At 59.7% G+C, this 19,616-nt stretch overlaps 2 protein-coding genes across 5 annotated transcripts in view; one reads left to right on the forward strand and one right to left on the reverse strand.

Annotated features, from left to right (window-relative positions):
* SLC22A23 (solute carrier family 22 member 23) overlaps window positions 1–5,158 on the forward strand; it is a 127,507-nt gene extending 122,349 nt beyond the window's left edge. Inside the window, exons 10-11 of one of the 4 annotated variants that reach the window (XR_011146530.1) lie at window positions 1,766–3,332; window positions 4,296–5,158. Coding sequence is in view for 3 of the 4 variants with exons in the window: in XM_068994079.1 (XP_068850180.1) it covers window positions 1,766–2,123 (358 nt within the window). In the remaining variant the exon portion in view is untranslated. Of the gene's footprint in view, window positions 1–1,765 lie in introns of all 4 variants that reach the window. The other 3 variants (XM_068994081.1, XM_068994079.1, XM_068994080.1) reach the window with 3 other exon arrangements.
* Window positions 5,159–6,081: 923 nt separating this feature from the next.
* PSMG4 (proteasome assembly chaperone 4) lies at window positions 6,082–10,309 on the reverse strand. Its single transcript, XM_068960900.1, has 3 exons — window positions 10,091–10,309; window positions 8,873–8,948; window positions 6,082–6,302 (listed from the first exon to the last, which is right to left on the reverse strand). The coding sequence occupies exons 1-3, from the start codon at window positions 10,262–10,264 to the stop codon at window positions 6,181–6,183; spliced, it is 372 nt and encodes a 123-aa protein (XP_068817001.1). The 5' UTR covers window positions 10,265–10,309; the 3' UTR covers window positions 6,082–6,180.
* Window positions 10,310–19,616: the final 9,307 nt, after the last annotated feature.

A 19,616-nucleotide genomic window follows, 5' to 3' on the forward strand; every position in this document is an offset into this window, starting at 1 on the left:
ATCCGCAGCGCCCTGCTGGTCACAAAGCACCGTGTCTGCTGTGGACGTTCCAGAAGAGAATCCTTGACTGTCTCTTCCCCGCTGCACGTTCTTGCCTCCTCTGTCACAGGCCAACTGGCCACGAGGCTGTGGGTTTATTTCTGGGCTTTCTGTTCTGCCTCTGGGCCAGCACCATGCTGCTCTGGCTGCTGCAGCTTTCTAGTGTCGTCTGGAGTCAGGGAGCTTGCTTCCTCCAGCTCTGCTCTTCTTTCTCAGAGTTGTTTGGCTATTAGAGGTCTTCTGTGTTTCTGAAATATTTGTTGTAGTTCTGTGGAAAATGTCATGGGTATTCTGATAAGGACTGCACTGAATCTGTAGATTGCCTTGTGTGGCAGTGATTTTAAGAACATTAATTCTCCCAATCCAAAAACAGTGTATATTTCCATTTGTTTCTGTCATCTTCTGTTTCTTTCACTGGCATTATAGCTTTCAGAGCACAAGTCTTTCGCCTCCTTAGGTAGGTGGATTCCTAAGTATGTTACTCCCTTTGATGTGATGGCAACTGAGATTGCTTCCTTAATTTCTCTCACTGAGAGTCTCTTGTTCCTGTACAGAAATGCAACAGGCTGGTCTATTAATTTTTTTACCTTTTGCTGTTTTACCGAATTCACAGATGAGCTCCTGCAGTTTTCTGGTGGCATCTTTAGGATTTTCTATGTATAGTATCATGTCATCTGCAAACAGCGACAGTTTTACTTCTTTCTAGTTTGGATTCTTCTTCTCTGATTGCTGTGGCTAGGACTTTCATTCAAAACTACACTGTGTAAACATGGCGAGAGTGCGCACCTTGTTCACATTCCTGATCGCAGAGGAAACGCTTTTAGCTTTTCACCATCGAGTATGTTAGCTGTGGGCCTGTGATCATGCTCCTGCTCAGTCACTAAGTCGTGTCCAACTCTTTGTGACCCCATGGACTGTAGTCCCCCAGGCTCCTCTGTCCATAGGATTTCCCAGGCAAGAATACTGGAGTGGGTTGCCTGCCATCTTCTCCTCCAGGGGATCTTCCCTGGAGGCGAATCAGACCTGTGTCTCCTGCACTAGCAGGCAGAGTCTTCACCAGTGCGCCACCGGGCAGCCTGGGTTTGTCATATATGGCCTTTATTGTGTTGAGGTGTGTTTCTTCTTGGTGCAGGACCCCCAGCGTGGGGAGCCCGACTTGGGGCTCAGAACTCACTTCTGCCTGAGATCCTCTGGAATCTAGTCCCAGCGTGTGGGTCGGCGGGCCAGTGGGGGTCATGAGGCTTTGTGTTGTGCGTCTGGTCCTCCTGCCCATCTTGTCGTGGCTCCTTCTTCACGTCTTTAGCTGTGGGTCTGTTTGGCAGTCTCTGGTCCTTTTTATCAGCGGCTGTTCCGCAGACAGCTGTGATACTAGTGGGCCTGTGAGAGGAGGTGAGCGCGGGGTCTCTATGCTCCGTCGTCTTGGCAGCTTTCATCTTGATGTGCTTTTAATGCCTTCATTAATCCGTGGCCACCGTCCTCTCTTCTAAGCCAAGAGCAAGCCTCGGGACAACAGCGTAAGCCAGTAACACTTGGTTTCCTCTCACCCTGTATCATGTACAGCAAGTGAGGCTGGTTTTCCCCCTTACGCTGGTGTTTATTATAGAGTCACCGTTGAAAGTGAACGAAGAGGCAGCCTGGGCTGACGGGGGTTGGGGGGAGGGGGACGCAGGACGGGACAGGGCGGGGGTGGAGCCCGGCCGGCCCCGCTGACCCGTGCGCCCCGCAGGTGCGGCGGGCTGGGGCTGGTGCTGGCCAGCGCGGGCTTCGGCATGCTGACGGCGCCCATCATCGAGCTGCACAACCAGAAGGGCTACTTCCTGCACCACGTCATCTTCGCCTGCTGCACGCTCATCTGCATCATCTGCCTCCTGCTGCTGCCCGAGAGCCGGGGCCAGAGTCTGCCCGAGAGCATCCCCGACGGCGAGCACTACACGCGCCAGCCTCTCCTGCCGCCCCGGCGCGGCGAGCAGCCGCTGCTGCCCACCCACGCCGAGCTCAAGGACTACTCGGGGTTGCACGACGCGGCTGCCGCAGGCGACGGGCTGCCTGACGGCGCCACGGCCAACGGCGGGCGGCCCATGTAGCTGGGCGCGGCCGTGGGAGACCCCGCTCCGCGGAGGCTGGGGACCCGAGGGTGGGGGTGGGGGACGCTGCAAAACTCTCGAGGAGCGCCCGCGTCTGAGCGAGCAGACCTAGCAGACGACCCTTCAGAGACTTTCTTTTCTGCCATGAAATGTTTGTATTTATTTTGGTCATTTTTACAAGAAGCACTTTATTCCCTTCCCTTCACTGATCTCAAAACGGAGCCCCCTCCTCGGGAAGGACGCGCGCGCGCAGGGACCGCGCAGCCCGGCTCCCGGGGGGGTCCCCCTGCCCCCGAGCATTCCCACGGCTGCACTTTCCTCAGACTGAGATGTGAATGGTTAGGGTTTTGCTAAAGTCTCTGTGATGGTTTGTAAAGGTCTTTTCTGTAAGGGAAGAACTTCCGCTCTGTGTTAAGGAAAAAGCAGCTCACAATCTCATTAAAACCAGCTTCGTCTCTACTTGGAGATCATCCTTTTATACTTGACCCGGAAGCTCTTTCAGGGGAAAAGCATCACCACTTCACCGGAAGTCGTAAATGATGAGTGGTGGCATCGCCAAGGTCTTCCAGCGTAGGTCTGCCGGCTCCGCTCCCCAGCAGCCAGCGCCTCGCCACCGCGAGTCAGTGCTGTGGCCCTCCTCCCGGTGCAGCTCCGCAGGAGAGGCCCCCTGCGCCGCACCGCCTCGCAGTCAGCGTTTCTGCAGCACGACTTGAATACCGGCTCCTTCCTGAACTAACACCGCACGGAAATCACCAGCCTGGAGCCCCCGGGGAGCCTGCGGGGGACCAGCCGAGAGCCTGGGGCGGGGCCTGACCGCAGCCTCGGAGGACATCGAGGCCGACCGAGAGAAGCAATAACCCACCGGAGCTCGCCCCGGCCCCGTCCCACTGTGCTAGGGCGCGCGTCGCGTTCCTCGCCTCGGCCTCCCGCCCGTCCAGGTTAGGCCCTCGGCTCCAGTCTGCGGCTGTTTCAGAAGCAGCGCAGGGGAGGCCAAGAAGCTACCCTCGCCAGCCAGACGGGCACTGTCTTGCTGCAGCTCTGGCACCCGTCTGGGGACAGCCTGGGCTGCTCTGGAAGGCCCAGCCCCCAGCTCTGGGGCACGTCTTTGCCATGGGCTGTTCTTCCAAGCAGAGTGTGGTCCTGGGTCTGCGCGAAGCAGCAAGTCAACTTTCAGCGCACAGTGGTGCAGCCCCCACGGCCAGGGAAGAGGTGAGCACAAGCCCCACGCTCCCCGCCTGACGCTCTGGCCTGTGTCTTCCCCCTAACCCCTCACTGCGCCCCCTACAGGCTGGCTGACCCCGGCAGGGGCCATGGGCTCAGGAGAACTTTGTGGGGAAGCAAGCAAACTCGCAGGCCTGCGTTCCAGCCCCTCCTGTCTCAGTCACTTCTGTTCTCTGTTTCCATGGGCGGGTCACACTCACCTTCACCTCCAGGCCTGTCTGTCTGCTGCGCAGCTCGAGTGCCAAACTGGGAGGTGCCTCAGCCCTTCTCACGTGCTGGGCACAGGGCCCCCCGGTCTAGGACAGGCCTGCAGTGCAGAGGCTGGGACAGCAAGCGGGGTCCCCGGGCCCCACCCATCAGCTGTGCCTGCACCTGTGGCAGCAGCCCCAGGCTCTGCGTGGCCTCCCGCTGGCGGTGTAGACCTCTAGGGAACACGTGAGGCCGCAGGGTGTCCCCGCACACCACTCCCAGACTGTCCGTCTTAGGTGACCGTGGTAGACGCTGGGCCTGTGGTGTCAGCACTGTCCCGTCACGGTCAGGCCTGGCTGCTGGACTGGAGAAGCTGGCTGAGCTGGGCTCCTGCAGGCGTGAGGGCGACACTGCCCAGCAGAGGCCTGCGGGAGCACAGGCTCAGGTTTTGTGAGCAACAGCTGAGAAGCAGGGCCAAAGCAGAAAAGCCTCCCGCGGGCCAAGCCCCTGAGACCCCACCTGCATAGGCAAGGCAGCAGGGCCTGCCTGCTTGGCCAGGCTCTGGTCACGCGTGGGCCCCCGCCCATGTCCTCTGCACTCAGCAGGGAGATGCTGCTCAGGCACCTGAATGCCCGCTGCCCGGGAGACCAGCGCCGCCTCCAGCGCCAACCTGCACACCCCCATCCCGACCCCAGGAAGCCAGGACCCCCTTCCAACAAGTCAGGCACACAAGCGACCCTTCTGCTTTCTGTTCTTTTCCAGAAACCAGTAACAACTCATCCAATATCCCGCATATTACCACCCGAAACAAAGGGTAAAAGAGTTTAAATGTCTCATTTTCTAAGAGCCTAATCGCTTGCGACTAGGGGGAAGGGGCTGGTGAGCTGGTTTGACCACAGAAGAGCAAGAATGAGGCCTCGCAGCGGAAGTACTGCCCCAGGTACCACTTCCTAGAGCCAAACAAGGGGGCCAAGGGGCCACAAGACTGAGGGGACCCTGGCCAGGACGCAGCCCCGGGCCGGGGGGACGCAGCGCGCCGGCCTTGCTGGGGGGCCCTCCGTGCCCCACAGCTCCAACCCGGAGGCTCCTGGGCGGGACCCGTGCAGCCCGTGAGTTGATGGGCCTCTGGAGTGCCTGCTGGCAGCACAGAGCTGCGCCCAGCCCTGACCTGGCCTTCCACGCTGCCTGCATGCCGTCACGGCTGTTGTGCCCGGGGGGGATCTGTGTAAATGTACAGAAATAAAGACGTTGCCCCATTAACACACCTCCTCTGGAATGTCTTCCCTACCTCATCCGGTGGGATCCCCTACAGGGCATTTCACGACCACTGGCTACAAGGAATAAACTCTGTTGCTTCAGGTCTCGCCGTGTCTCTGCCTCAGCGCCCGTGTGACCCCAGCCCCGGCCCTGCCCCAGGACGGCGCGGGGGCTCCTGGCCGGGCGGAGGCAGGGCGGGGTGACCGCCCACCACGTGCTGAGTGCCGCCCTCAGACCCCCGAGGAGGGGGCGGCAGGTTTCCGAGCTCACCCCTCTCATGTGGACGTCCTGCTGACCTCACCCGGGGCCTGGAGCCTCCCGAGGAGGGAACGATTCTCACACTGTGACTGTCAGGGAAGACAGCACCCAGAGCTCTCTTTAATGTAGTGTTTTTTTTAACAAGAAAGCAATATTTCTTTAATAAAGTATTTATACCAAACTCTCCTCTCCGTAGCCCTGATTTTGTTACCTACTCCGCCCAGAGAGATGCCCGCCGTACCTCCAAGCCGTAACCGGCCGGGGCTGGCAGGTTAGTGGCTTAGCCCGGGACCCGGTCCCTGGAAGGGCCTTTCATCCCGGCTGTCCCAGCTCAGCTGTGGGCACTGGCTGGACGCGACACCTGCCACCACGTGAAACGAGCTCCAGGGTCCCAGACCACCACCTCCCAGGACAGAAGGGGCCCACGTGGACCCCAAGCATCAGAGTCCTGTGCTGGTAGCACGCGGGGCACTCTCCAGCCCCACAAAGCGGGGGCCGCCCAACTCTGGGGAGGAAGCTGTAAAAACTCCCCAGGGACGTGACTGGAAGCCAAGTGAGGAACCACCAACCCAGGAACTCTGGCTTCCGGAGAGCAGCACGTGTCCCAGAGAGACTGACGCCACCGTGAGCCACAGAAAAAGGCTGAGGATTAAGATGTGGGCAGAAGGGGACGTGGGCGGGAGGGGCCCGGGGAGTGGAGGAGAGAGCAGACAGAAGGAAAGACGGGCTGGCGGAAGCATGGGGAGGGGCTGACACTGGGATGTTCAGCGAAGCAGGTAAGCCCGGGACCCAGGTCCTAGGGACCCCGGCACCCAGGGTTTGCAGAGCGTTTCTGGCGATAACCCAGCCCGGTGAGACGGTTCCCACCTACCAGGTGAGGGGACGGGGCCCAGCGGAGTGAGACCCCGGGGATGGAGCCAGCAGGACAGCCTGACAGTCGTGGCCCATGCCCTCTCTGGGACCGGGCGGCCCCCCATCCTCACACGTCTTGCTGGGGCCCTCCTCCCGGGACCCACCCCGGTGACAGGACGGAGGAGGCCAGCCCTTTAAACACAAACAGGAGCTCGTGGACCTGTGCCGCGGTGGATCCGGGCCGTTTATTCAAGCGTCCCCAGCACCCGAGTCTCTCCGGCTAGAACTTCTCCGGAAAGGCCTGCATTTCCTCCTTGATCCGGTTTTCTACCAGCAACTCGAAGCTGCTACTGGTGTTTGGAAGGTTATAGCTGACGAAGACCTGCTTGCTGGTCTTCCTGGCTGGAAGAGAGAGACCACAGGGACGCGTGTGACCCCACGCCTGCCCGTAGCAGAGAAAGGCCTGGGAAAGGCAGGCTTTTCGAGAGCGAAGAAAGCTCTGACTCTGACGACATCACACGCAACTGCTGCAAAACAGACCAGCTGCCGGAGCCGCCCGTCGTCTGGAAGAGCAGCTCTGAGAGCCACGGCCCCAGGGCCCGGCGAGGCGCACCTCCAGTCCCCCAGTCTGTTCACGGACCCCGGTGTCTGCGAGCCCCTGCGCTACACACAGGCTGGCTGCTCCGCATCTTCAAACCACAGATGACGTCCACAGATTTAAAATATAAAGGTCCTTCAATACGACCCTCTCCCCCAACCCCACCACCCTCCTCCCAGAGGAGCTGACACTCCTACGTGAACATATGTGCAGGTGTGCACACACGCACACACACAGGTGTGGTTTTCAATTGGATGCTGAATACACGTCTGAGCCCCTTTCTACAGAACCACCCAGGGCAGGTGGGAGCGGCTCCAACCGTGAAAACCAACCTCAGCTGTAACCCCAGGTCCTGAGGACTAAGCGGGCGGTACCAGCCCCCTCCCCTGGTCCCACCCCTGGGGCAAAGGCAAAGCGCTCCTCCCTACAGGCCACAGAGACAGATGAGCCCACCATCAGAGGCAACAGTGGGCGGAGGGGGAATCTGGGCCCTTCACATCACAGCGGCTCCGCGTTCAGTGGCAGAAAGTCCCTGTCCCCAGGGGCCGCTGACTCCCATCCCTTCACGCGCCAACCCTGAGTCCACCTTCATCGTCCGCCCAGCAGCCCCTCTGGCCTCCAGAGCCGCATGGAGCAAGGGGTCCCCATTCACAGGAAGCCCCCAGGGCCTCCAGGTCGCTCATCTCTCCCACACGAGACGGTCTCGGGACACTTGTCTCTTCAGCACCGTCCAGACAACCAATAACAGTTAATAACGCCTTCCACTGCAGGGTCCAGAACCCAGCTCCAAAGGACAACAAGCGGGGCGTCCCAGGCCGGCCGGCCACGATCTCAGCAGGCATGTCACCCGCCCCGGGGGGCGCTGGCATCTCACCACGTGCGTCTGACCCTGCTGGGCGGTGGACTGGCATCTCACCATGCATGCCTGTCCCTGCTGGGTGGTGGCCAATGGCTGCCAGGTTCGTGGATATCGGTAGGTAGGCGCCTCCATCACATCTGACTTAAGTTACAGAGGATGTCTGTATTCTGTTTCAGATTACGTTGTTTGTAAACTGATATAAACCACGTGAAAGAAAAATGCTAATTTAAAAAAGCCTCAACATTTGCACAAAATGCAAAAAAAAAAAAAAAAAGAGCCGTGTTTACGCTCACAGACTGCCTCACCCCCAGGACACTGGGAGCCAGCTCATTCGTGTCTCCTCAAACGAGCTCCCGCTGCCTCCTCTCCCGGACTCTGTCCACACTCGGGGACCCCCCAGTCCCAGCTCCACACGCCAGCAGGTCTCCCCCACCAGGCCCAGCAAACGGAGGTCTGGCTGCTGCGGGGGGTGGTGTTACCCTGAAACGCAGGCACACACAGTGAAGCAAAAGGGCGTCAGGCTTCCAACCCATTTCCACTAAAAACTAGCAACTCTGGCGAAGGCCGAGAAGGAACGGCAGCACCTGGGAACCAGATGAAGGCTAAACAGGAAGCTTTCCTATTTTTCCTGTTGGTTATCTGTGGATTCAGAATTGCTTCCTGTTAAGAGGTCACCAAGATAACGTACTACTTGGGTTCCTATACCTTGAGACTAAAGCTCAAGTGTGGTGGATGGTCCTGAGACACGGCCGCTGGCCCTGTGGTCTCCACCCTGTCTGGTGCGGCCTGTGGGCGCTGTGACAACCCCACCCCTAGAAAGCTGCCGTTCCCTGGGCTGCACGTGACTGTGGGGCGTCCCAGAGCGACCGGCACAGACATGCCCACTCCCCAGGGACCAGGCTGACAAATCTGTGAACACAGCCACAGGTAAGCGCCTCAAAACCATGGCAGGGGTCCCATTGCCACACCCCGGCCAGGCACCAGGCTCCGCACGTGGCCGGGACACTCAGGCCCGACGGGGGCGAGGCTGCTCTACCCACTGAGGTCCCCAAGCACCAGCGACCACCGGGCACGGGCATCCTCACCTGGACCAGCGAGGCATCTGCAGGACGTGTGCTCTGGGTACAGTGGAGGCTGGAGCCCCCAACCTCGCCAGGCCCTCTCCCTTCGAGCTCTGAGCAGCATCACGTGCAGTGGATGCTACCTGGAGCCGCTGCCACTGGGCACCGTGGGCGTCACTCACCCTCACCTCCCATGAGGACGAGGAGCAAAATCGCCTGTCACTCATCGGCTTGGAGGCAACCAAGGCCATCGGAGCGCGTGGGGAGCAGGCCCCTGGAGAGGGTGCTGGCACCACCTCCTGAGACCGGTGCGCAAGGCCGGGGCTTCCTGCAGTAACCAGGGGGGGTCACCTCCCAGACGGAGACCGTTCCTCCTATGCTGACTCACCTCCCTGCTCCACTGAACAGCGAGGTCCCCACCTGGGCGCGCCGGCAGCTGAGCTGCAGAACTTACCTAAGCGCTGGGCGAGGCCGGTGGACATGGTGTCAGACGTGTCCCCGAGGAGGGCAGTGGACAGGGGGATGGAGTCCTGCAAGGAAAACAGAGCGATACTGGTTCCTCTGCGAGGTCCAGCCCTCCTGGATCACCTGGGCCCCCTTCCTGCCACAGGCCAGCCTCCCCCTGCGGTGGGCCTGTGTCCTCTCCCAGCAGCAGACAGGCCTGCCCAGGGAAGGGCTGGAGCAGCCCAGAGGGGCAAGTGGGTGCAAAGTCAGAGGGGCGGGGGCACCGCAGCCATGATGGGGCCTGGAGATCCATGCAGGCTCTGAACTCTTGGGGGTCTGAGCGGAGGGACGACAACACTGATGCTGTCAGTGCCAGGCTAAGCCAGGTCCTGAAAGAGGAATGTCCAGGTCCTAGCGTCCTGACCCCAGCACCTGCGAAGGTGACTTTATTTGGACACAAGGTCTCTGCAGATGGAGTTGAGATGTAAGCAAGGGGAGGTGGACTCTTCCTCTAACAGGACTGGTGTCTTAGGAAGAAGGGGAGAGACATGCACAGAGGAGGCCTGGGACACTGGAGCAGGACTGGGGTGATGAGGCTGCCAGACCAGGGGCCGCAAGGTGGGAGCAGCACCGCAAGCCCAGAGGCGGGAGGAAGCAGCCCGCTGACGCCTCGATTCTGCCTTCTCTGCTGTTCTCAAGCTCCCCGGGCTGCGGCCCTTGGTTACAGCAGCTCTGACACACGGTGGCAAAGGGGACCTCGGCCGAGGGCAGCGATGGCGTGGGGCCCAGGTGACAGGTGAGGGAGGTGAGAAGTGGCCGGATTCTGCGGGAGGGGCGGCCCTGGAGGAGCGGCCTGGGGTCTGGAGCGCCCAGTGGGACACCAGTTACAGCCCGATGGGACAGCGGAGGGAAAGGGCGGGAGAGAGGTCCGTGCGGGAGACGTAAGCCAACGCGGTCAGCGGGGAGCCGGCAGAAAACCGGGGGGACACGCCACCCCCGGCCCAGGGAGGGTGAAAGCGGACAGCAGAGGTCCCACGGGGGCCCCGACACTCCAACCAGAGACGCGGGGGGTGGGGAACGAGCCGTGCGGCGGGACAGAGCCCCGCGGTGGGCGGCGCAGCCCCCGGCCGCCCCCGGCCCCTCCCCCACCCGCCCCCGCCGGGACCCCAGCGCCCCTCCCCCTGCCTCCGCCCCCTCCCCTCCCCGCCCCGCCCCCCGCCGCACTCACGTAGCGCGTGCACATGGCCACGGCGAGGTTGCGCAGGTGCGGCGTGGCCCCCACCCAGAGGAAGAGCGAGTCCGTCAGCCGCATCACGTGGAAGTGGACGAGCTGCTCCCACAGCCGCGCGCTGAAGTTGTGCAGGGACACGTCCCCGCCGGCGGCAGCCGCCGGCCGCTCCATCCGCACGGAGCCCGGCCGCGCCAACCCGCCCGCCGCCACCAGACGCCAGCAGGAGAGCGCCGAAAGGCCGAGTGGGCGGGGCCTTCCGGGAAGGCGGGGCCTGGGTGGGAAGTTGAGGGGCGGGCCCGGGAGGGGGCGGGGCGGGCCCGGGAGGGGGCGGGGCGGGCCCGGGAGGGGGCGGGGCGGGCCCGGGAGGGGGCGGGGCGGGCCCGGGAGGGGGCGGGGCGGGCCCGGGAGGGGGCGGGCCGGGCCGGCGTCTTCATTGGGCGCAGTGTAGACTCGCAGGAGCACCTTCCCGGGTATAGACGCATGATCTCGCGCTGTTTACTCGGTGCCACGAGCGCTCAGCGCGGCCGCCTGTGTCCCGCGAGCTGGGTTACACTTTCTAAAACCCTCCTGCTGCCAGCAGCCCCGTAACTGCAGGAAGCCCATGAGAATGGCAGCGATGTTGGGGGAGTTCTCAAAAGGAGAGCTGCGTGGACTGAGTTAGGGGCGTGGGCTGGCGGGCCTTTGGTCCGAGACCGCAGAGCTGACCCCTGTACAAGCGTGGGCCTCAGCTAACGGTTCAGCCCGAGACTCAGTCTCCCCATCTGCCTCAGAGACGGGGACGGGGGCCACTGTCAGCCCTGCTGGGGAGCTTGACTTGAGTCACTCTGGGACCCTCAGAGTTGACACAGGGACCCTGCAGTGTGTTGAGAGAGTGTCTTTGTAGTAAAAAGCACACAGCGCCCATTCTTGTCAGATTCTGTTGCAACTAACTTGGGCTTAAGGATAGAGATACCAGTTCTTCCTTTTAAATCTCTAGTAGGTCTAAATTAAACTGACAGTTAAGAAAGTAAGTATTATTAAAAAGTTTGCTCTGTTCGCTAATTAATGATTCAATTTATAATTTTCAGGTCAATATTATAATAGATTAACAGCTTTATTAAGAAACTACAGTAACTGCACTGATCAAAGTATACAAACTGAAGCTGTAACACGTGTAACTCATAAAATCATCACAACAGTCAAGAGCGTACATGTCCATCACCCCCAGAGGCTTCCTCAAGCCCCTGGGAACACTTCCTGACCCCCACCCGGGGCGCTGCGCCGCACTCAGTCACAGAGTAGTTTGCATTTTCTAGAGTTTTATGTAAATGGAACGTACAGTGTGTACAGTGTTTTGTCTGCCGTTTCTCTCCTCACAGTTACTTTGAGATTCACGCAGGTTGTTGTGTGAGTCAGTGATGATCAGGGTTCCGCTGGCTGGACACATTGCTGTGTGTTTAGCTGCCATGCGGTGGTGTCCACTTGTTTGGGGATGCTGCAGTCAAGCTGCTGCAAACACGTGTGAACAAGTAAGTCTCTGTATGAACATGTGCTTTCATTTCTTGTAGTTAAAGACTGGAGCAGAATGGTTGTACCATGTGTAACTTCTTGAGAACCTGACAGGCTGTTTCCACAGTGACTGTACACTGTATGTTCCCAGTCTGTTTCATTTAGCCATCCTAAGGAGTATCTCAATGTAAGTTTAATTTGCATTTCCTTAATTATTAATGAACTTCAATTTATACATTACATCATACACAAAGTGAAGTCTAAATGGTTCAGAGACGTAAATGGGAAACCTAAAGCTGTCGGACTTGCAGAAGACATAGGGGAAAGTCTGTGACCTTTCATCAGACCAAGATTTCACAACAAAATACCAAAAGTGTGATCCATGAAAAAATAAGTCAACAAACTGGACTGACACAGCAGGTGATGTCACCCCACATTAACTCCTAATACCCTCTTAATGCCTTGTCCCCTTAGAAGACAAACGCCATTTTCAAATCAAGAGTTTCTCTCTCTGAAGAATCCTGAAGAGCTGTCTGTGAACCTAAGGCAACTAGCTAACCCCCTGTTTCCTGCCTCCTCCCCAGTCCACCCCCAGCACAGGTGGGATCGTGCTCCTCTCTGTTCCTCCCACTGGGCTCAGATAACCACCAGGGAAGTCACATGACCCAGCAGGCAGGCTTACAACCTCTAGCCACCCCATCAGCAGCTGTCCCGTAACACACTGCCCTGCGGGCCCCAGGATTGCACCCTCTCATTTGCCTCGAGGATGCTTCCCCTCAAGCCCTAACCCCACCAAGCCCAAGTTCACCAGATAACCCAGCTTCTGCATTTAGAAAGAAAATCGAGGTTGTCAGGCTCAATTTCCCCAAGGCCTTGTCCCTCTACTCAAACCCATACCTTCCGGTGGCCTCATTCTTACCTCCTTCTCCCCCTCATTAAGCAGAGATGCCCCCTCCCTGTGTCCGAGGTTGATTCTTCCCTCTGTGCTCTGACCCTGCCCTCCTCCATGTCCTCAGGAACCCATCCCATCAACCATGCCAGTTCTGCAAACACTGTGGTGGCCTCTGAGATGTGCCGCCCAGACCCCCTTCAAGAAAGGACTGGCTGTCCCAGCTGCTGGAACTGCTCAGAGCGGACAGCCTCCCGCTGTGGGCTCCTTCGGGGTCTGCACCCCCTCCCCAGGCAGCCCACACCCAGTGACTGACAGAAGCAGCTGCGGAAAGGCTAGGCCATTTCAGCTCAACACAGAACAACTGCGGGGGCCATTTTCATTCCAGAGTGATGCTCTGCAGACACTGAGCTCCACAAGGAGGCCCAACCCCACCCCCACCCCCACCGCCTGCCCTGTGCTCCCCCACCCTCCCTGACTTCCCTGCAGGAGAACCCCCCTGTCCGGAGGGAGGTTCGCTGACTCTGCCCAGTGGGGAGCCTCTCCTGGCCTGCCTTTTTACTTCGCACAGAGCAATCATTGGCACAATGGTCTTTTTCCTGCCCACCTTCCTTCTCAGGAAGCTTCTCGGGGCAGCTCCGGGGGCCCCTCACCTTGGGGTAGGTAGCTGGCAGGGCCCTGGGGGCACAGGGAAGATGGACTGAATGGTTGGGAGAGTGAGGGAGCTGGAGGAACAGCCAGGGACTTCGTGGGGCTGCAGGCTCCTGGCCTGGCCCAGCTCTCACTAGCGCTGTGTCCCTGCGCTGGGCCTCTGTTACCTTAGCTAGAAATGAAAAGACTGGCTTAGGTCACCTCCAGGGCCCCTTCCAGAAGCGACTTAGCAGCAGCAGCAAGGCGCCTTCCAGGGCTAGTGTCCTGTGAAGATCAGATAAGCATGCAGACGGGTAACAGGATCCTTCCACTCCAGGACAGGCAGGAGCCTGTAATTCTGCAGGGGGCCGCGGGGTGGCAGGTGGGAAGGAGGCGGGCCCTGTGCAGAGCCGCCTTGGCTTTGCAGAGCAAAGGAAGGGCCTGGATCCTATCCTCAGGGTCAGTCTTTTCTCTAAACTGTGCAATTTTAGAACACTCAGGTAAAAGAGCAGGTCCCGGTTCCCACGCTGCCCACAGCCCCCAGATGCAAAGCCAGCAGCAGGAGGCTTCAGGAGAGATCAGCCTGCCAGCTGTGGGCTTGAAGAGGGGATGGGCCGGTGTTTCGACTCATCCCTCTCCTCTCTCTGCCACCCGTCTGGGTTGTGAGCCTCGGTCTGGTGTGAATTTCATTAGGAACCAAGAACTACAGGCTTTAGGTGATGGATAAGAGAACCGCCCATGGGGAGGACACCTATCAGCTTCCTCCCCGGGGAGGAAAGGTGAGTCCCAGGTTCGTGATGGGCCCCACCTGGAGATGCAGCTGCGCGCAGGCACATGTGCGGCGTGTTCACAGCACAGTGAGTCACAAGAACATCCAGGATGTCAGCAGCATCACCATGAGATCCTTGGGCCTTTAATCCGAAGTCAAACCCAAACTCTGCTATATGCCAGGTTAGTAATAGACCAGGTTACATGATGGTAATGTTTTAACCCTGAAACAGCAGTGCTGTGACGGAACCAACTCTTGTCTTCAGCTCACGATGTGTTTCTAGCTTGGACAAGGGGGTAGGAGGTGGGGGAGTGGGGGTACTGGGCTCCAGGTGTCACCTCGGGTCACAGCTGCAGTGCTGGGTCCAGCCTTTCAGTGCTCTGACCCAGAAGTGACGCATCACAGCCTTATAGCCCACTCACCACAGACAGCCACCCGTCACTGTGGCTGGGCGTGGGGGGGCTTCAGGGTGGGCTCCAGGACGGGGGGCAGATGGAGTGTTGAATGAGCACCACTATTCTGCCACCGCAACAGAACAGCACGATTTTCTAAGAGTGACCACAACCAGTGCAGTCCAGATTTTCCAGGGCCCCGGGTCAGGAGGCATGGCCCAAATGGTTAAACCATTTGAGTCATTTTCTAAACCGAAGAGTATTCGATAATGCATGCCCTGCCCCAGATCTGTCCCACCCCCTGCCCCAACCCGAAAAACCTTCTCCAACTGAACCATTACGTCCACTTCCATCCCGGGACTAAGTCCAGTCCCTCACACACGGTCCCGTCTCACGTCCTGGGCGGCACCAGCAGGTCGCATCTCTCCTGCATCTTTGACCCGCCCCTCCCTACTAGACTGCTCCTGTCGGCGTGCAGACGCATCTTTAAACAGATCCCTGTCTCCCCACTGGCTCTGAGCGGCCCCACAACATGCCTGCCATTCCTCACCCTTGCCTTCTTGAACCCACTCCATCCAGCTGCCTTTCCGCGCCTGAGCAGGTCCCACCGACGCCACCAAAGACCTCGGCTGTGAGAGCCGTAGCCTGACACAGCCTCTCCCCTGCCCCGGCTGCTGCAGCGTCCAGCATGTCTCCTCCCTCCTGCCCTTTCTCAGCGTCCCCCCAGGTTCTGGGTCATGGTGGTCCCAGTCTCCCAGCTCCAGGGCCCACTTGTGCCCGAGCTGCTCTCCCTGCCAGGGGACCCCACCTCACAGCCCACACCGACCTCCCCCGAATTTGTGTCCCTGGAGGCAGCCTCCTTTCTGAGCTTCAACCCTGTAAGTTCAGCTGCCCACCAAGCATTTCCATTCGAATGTGCCTAGAAACCTCTCATTTTACAGGGGTCCCCCGGCAAGCTGGTCCCTCCAGTCTCCCAGTTTAGAACGTGGCCCCTGATTGTTAGGCATTCAGGCATCTCCCTGCTGGCTCCGCCCATCACCTCCATCTGATGCAGACAGTAACCTAAATGGCTTCCCCACCCCACGGCCTCCACCCTCATCCCAGCCCCTGGCCAGATATCTATTCTCAGAATAGCAGGGTGAGTCCTTTAGGCAGCTCTCATCTTCCCTCATTTTTAAAATAAGAGGATTAGATTCTCCAACCAAAATTACCTAATGTGACGAGTCTGTTTTCAGGGAAGACTTCTAAAAGGGGCTATCAGAACTATTCTTATTGTGTGTGTGTGTGTGTGTGTGTGTGTGTGTTGCTCAGTCGTGCCCAACTCTTTGTGAACCCCATGGACAGAGGAGCCTGGAGGGCTCCATGGGATTCTCCAGGCAAGAATACTGGAATGGGTTGCTATTTCCTTCTCCAGGGATCTTCCCAACCGAGGACCTGAACCCGAGTCTCCTGCATTGCAGGCAGATTCTTTGCCATCTGAGCCACCAGGGAAGCCCCATCAGTCTTTGAAGTCCCCAAAGGCTAGCATTCGCAGAGCATCCACCTCTCCCTTGCTCCTCAGGCCAGCTCCCCTACTCTCTCTCCACGAATGCAGACAAAATATTTTTGCTGGCACCAACTGTCCCAGAGCATTCCTTAGCACTGGCACGAAAGAAAAGCTCTGCCTAGGTTCTGACGTCATCAGGCTCAGGCACGAAAGGAAAACAAGATGACCCTGCTGGTGTGCTCCAGAGGAAGACAAACCTTCAGGAGGCAGAAGCAAGCTGAGCCGTCACTGTTACTGCGGATAGAACCCTCTACCATGAGATTTTTCTGTAACTGCTTTTAAAATGTTCAGTTTCTTTACCAATTACACTTCAACACAGCCCCACCCCACCCAGAGGTTAACCTGCTCAGCCTCTGCTGCAGACCAGCCGACCCCCTCACTTCACCTCCATCCTGGGCCCAGCAGGAGCCCCAGTTCTCATGGTTCTCTGGACGAACCATGCTGCTGCTGCTGCTGCTGCTGCTGCTAAGTCGCTTCATTCATGTCCGACTCTGTGCAACCCCATAGACATAGACGGAAGCCCACCAGGCTCCCCCATCCCTGGGATTCTCCAGGCAAGAACACTGGAGTGGGTTGCCATTTCCTTCTCCAATGCATGAAAGAGAAAAGTGAAAGGGAAGTCGCTCAGTTGTGTCCGACTCTTCGCGACCCCATGGACTGCAGCCTACCAGGCTCCTCCGTCCATGGGAGTTTCCAGGCAAGAGTACTGGAGTGGGGTGCCACTGCCTTCTCCGGGAGGAACCATGAATGATGAATAAAAAGGTTCCCCCAGTCTGGCTGGCCAGGGGTGCAGCCACGTGGGTGCCCACCCACAGTCCCAGGGAAGGTGGACACAAGCCCAGAATTCAGGAGCTAGAGCAGGAAAGGGCGTTCCAACAAGGGCAATGGCTGGGTGTCCTCACCTGGCTGACCCCTGCAGCTTCTAGGACTCACTGAGCTCTGGGCTAGACGATGGGATCTGACCCCACAGGCAGGGCTGCTGCTGCTAAGTCGCTTCAGTCGTGTCCAACTCTGTGCAACCCCATAGACGGCCTCCCACCAGGCTCCCCCATCCCTGGGATTCTCCAGGCAAGAACACTGAAGTGGGTTGCCATTTCCTTCTCCAACGCATGAAACTGAAAAGTGAAAGGGAAGTTGCCCAGTCGAGTCCTACTCTTGGCGACCCCATGGACTACAGCCTACCAGGCTCCTCCGTCCATGGGATTTTCCAGGCAAGAGTACTGGAGTGAGGTGCCATTGCTTTCTCCGCCCCAGGCAGGGCCCGGATGATAATTAACAACGGGGGCAGGTGCCCGGCCACTTGGGGGAGACCCTCACAAGGATCCCATGAGCTGACTGTTATGACTTGAGTTTTCAAACAAGGAAATGAACAAGGAGGGACAAGGGACCCCAGAGACCCTTGGTCACTGCAGGCAGGGCTGGGCCTCTACCTACCCAATGGGGCCTCTTTTCCCATCACCAGGGAGAGGGCGCTGAATGCCAGCCAGGGAGCCAGAATGCAGGGCGTGCACAGGCCGGGGGCGGGGAGCCTGTTCCACACCGCATCCCTCGTCGGCTTCCATGGCTGGACACCAGCCACGGCCCTGAAGGTGGGCAGGGGCTCGGCCCGGGTCACCAAAGCCAGGGGGACTTCTGTTCTCTCTCATCCCAGACCTCGGGATTTCCCATGACCCCAGATGTTAACCTTTCAGTTATGCGGCTCTCAATGGGATTGTTTTGTGACTCAGCACTTTTCAGATGAGCAAACTCACACACCCGGAGGAGCACCCACTCCACGGATGGGGTAGGCCCCTTGTGGTGGGGACATGTGGCCATCGTGGGTGTGTCGCTGTTGGGAGGGCCCCCCTGAAGGCGCTGGGGAGCCTGTGAGGTGGCTGACACGAGGAGACACGGGAGGAAGTGGAGACACAGCTGCCGGTTGAGACTCCGGGCGCGGCCCCCCGGGCTTCTTCAGAATCCTGGCAGCCCTCGGGGGCGAGGACCGCACCCCCAGGAGCGGACAAGGAGAACGGGAACAAAAGCGGCTTCTCCCGAACACTGTGCGGCTCCTGGGGAAGGGTCACGTGACGCAGAGCAAAGCTCAGTCTGCAAGGCCCGGCGGGGGAGGGGAGGGAGGGGAGGGGGAGGGGAGGGAGGGGAGGGGAGGGGGTGGGGAGAGGGAAGGGGGAGGGGAGGGAGGGGAGGGGGGCGGGGAGGGAGGGGAGGGGGGGCGGGGAGGGAGGGGAGGGGGCGCGGGGAGGGAGGGGAGGGGGGGCGGGGAGGGAGGCGAGGGGGGGCGGGGAGGGAGGGGAGGGGGGGAGGGGAGGGAGGGGCGGGGAGGGAGGGGAGGGGAGGGGAGGGGAGGGGAGGAGGGGAGGGAGGAGGAGGGGCGGGGAGGGAGGGCAGGGGGCGGGGAGGGAGGGGAGGGGAGGGGAGGGGAGGGGAGGAGGGGAGGGAGGAGGAGGGGCGGGGAGGGAGGGCAGGGGGCGGGGAGGGAGGGCAGGGGGCGGGGAGGGAGGGCAGGGGGCGGGGAGGGAGGGCAGGGGGCGGGGAGGGAGGGCAGGGGGCGGGGAGGGAGGGCAGGGGGCGGGGAGGGGGAGGAGGCGGCCGCGGCTCAGAGCGCTGGGGGTCTTCAGCGTTACAGCCCCTTTCCTGCCAGGGTGCCAGCCCGGCCCCTCGGCCCCCGAGCCCCTCCCAGAGCGTAGACCTGCAGGGCCCAGACCGTGGCTGCCGAGTGGGTCCCTTCCTGGTGTTTTCTTCCCGGCCCTGAGGAGGAGTCCAGCGGCCCCAAAACGAAAGACGCGGCCCATGAAAGCAGCTGTTATTTCAAGGAGAGCGGGGAGCAAGCCAAAGGAAAAATGAAAAGGTCCAGCGACAAAACGCCCATTCATGGGCTCACTCGGCAAACATTTACTGAGGCCATCTGTGCTCCAGGCCCGCCCCGAGTGCTGGGGGCACAAAGATGCCCTTGAGCGCGCGCCCCGCCCCCGGCTGCCCAGTCCATCCGCCCGGCGCGCGGGGAGGGCCGCACCCCTCCACCCCCGCGCTCAGCTTCCGGAGAGCGGCCGGCCGTGTGCACGCGCATCGCGCCCGGATGAATGGACCTGCGCACAGTGAGGGGAGCAGGTGCATCCGTGCTGCTCGATACCTGGTTACTCTCCCGGGCGGGAGATGGAGACCACCAAGGGGCCCAGGAAGGCGTGCAGTGCCCACCAGGAGGGTCCTGAAGCCGTCCCCTCGGGTCTGAGCACTTCCTGCATTGATCCTTGACTAGCCTACGAGTCTACGTGTCTGTATAGGTGTTTACAGACACGCCTGTGTAGACTCGGAGCGCAGGAGGCCTCCCACGGCACCTTTTCCACTGCGACTGCACAGAACCAGACCTAAACAGAGCCGGCCGCTCCCCTGTTTGCCCCAGATTTTATCACATCTCCACCAAAAAGGTCTTTATCCCAGTCCATACAATGCAATAATTAAGTCCATTGATCCTAATGATGGTTCTGTTGCAGGAAGAGGGACGCCTTCCAGGGCCTGAAACTGGGCTCTTGTCTAACACTCAGAAATGAATTGTCCGAGGAGACACATGTGCTGACAAAACAAGAGATTTTATTGGGAAAGGGCACCCGGGTGAGAGCAGTAGGGTGAGGGAACCCAGGAGAGCTGCAGGTGATGGGGTTAGTTTCCGGGTGGTCTTTGGCCAATCATTCTAATTTAAAGTCTTTCCTGGTGGCGCATGCATCGATCACCCAAGATGGATGCTAGCGAGAGGGATTCCGGGAAGTGGACGGACACGCGATGTCTCCTTTAGACCTTTCCCGAACTTTTCCGGT

This window comes from Capricornis sumatraensis, chromosome 22 (assembly GCF_032405125.1).
Source record: "Capricornis sumatraensis isolate serow.1 chromosome 22, serow.2, whole genome shotgun sequence".
Taxonomy (NCBI): domain Eukaryota; kingdom Metazoa; phylum Chordata; class Mammalia; order Artiodactyla; family Bovidae; genus Capricornis; species Capricornis sumatraensis.

What these genes read in the sequence shown, in the direction of transcription:
- PSMG4 (XM_068960900.1), bottom strand. Translation starts at nt 10,264, where the DNA reads ATGGAGCGGCCGGCGGCTGCCGCCGGCGGGGACGTGTCCCTGCACAAC. An exon ending in TGGCCATGTGCACGCGCTAC is followed by an intron (nt 8,949 to 10,090) that starts GTGAGTGCGGCG and finishes TTTTCCTTGCAG; the next exon opens with GACTCCATCCCCCTGTCCAC. An exon ending in CGGCCTCGCCCAGCGCTTAG is followed by an intron (nt 6,303 to 8,872) that starts GTAAGTTCTGCA and finishes TCTCTCTTCCAG; the next exon opens with CCAGGAAGACCAGCAAGCAG.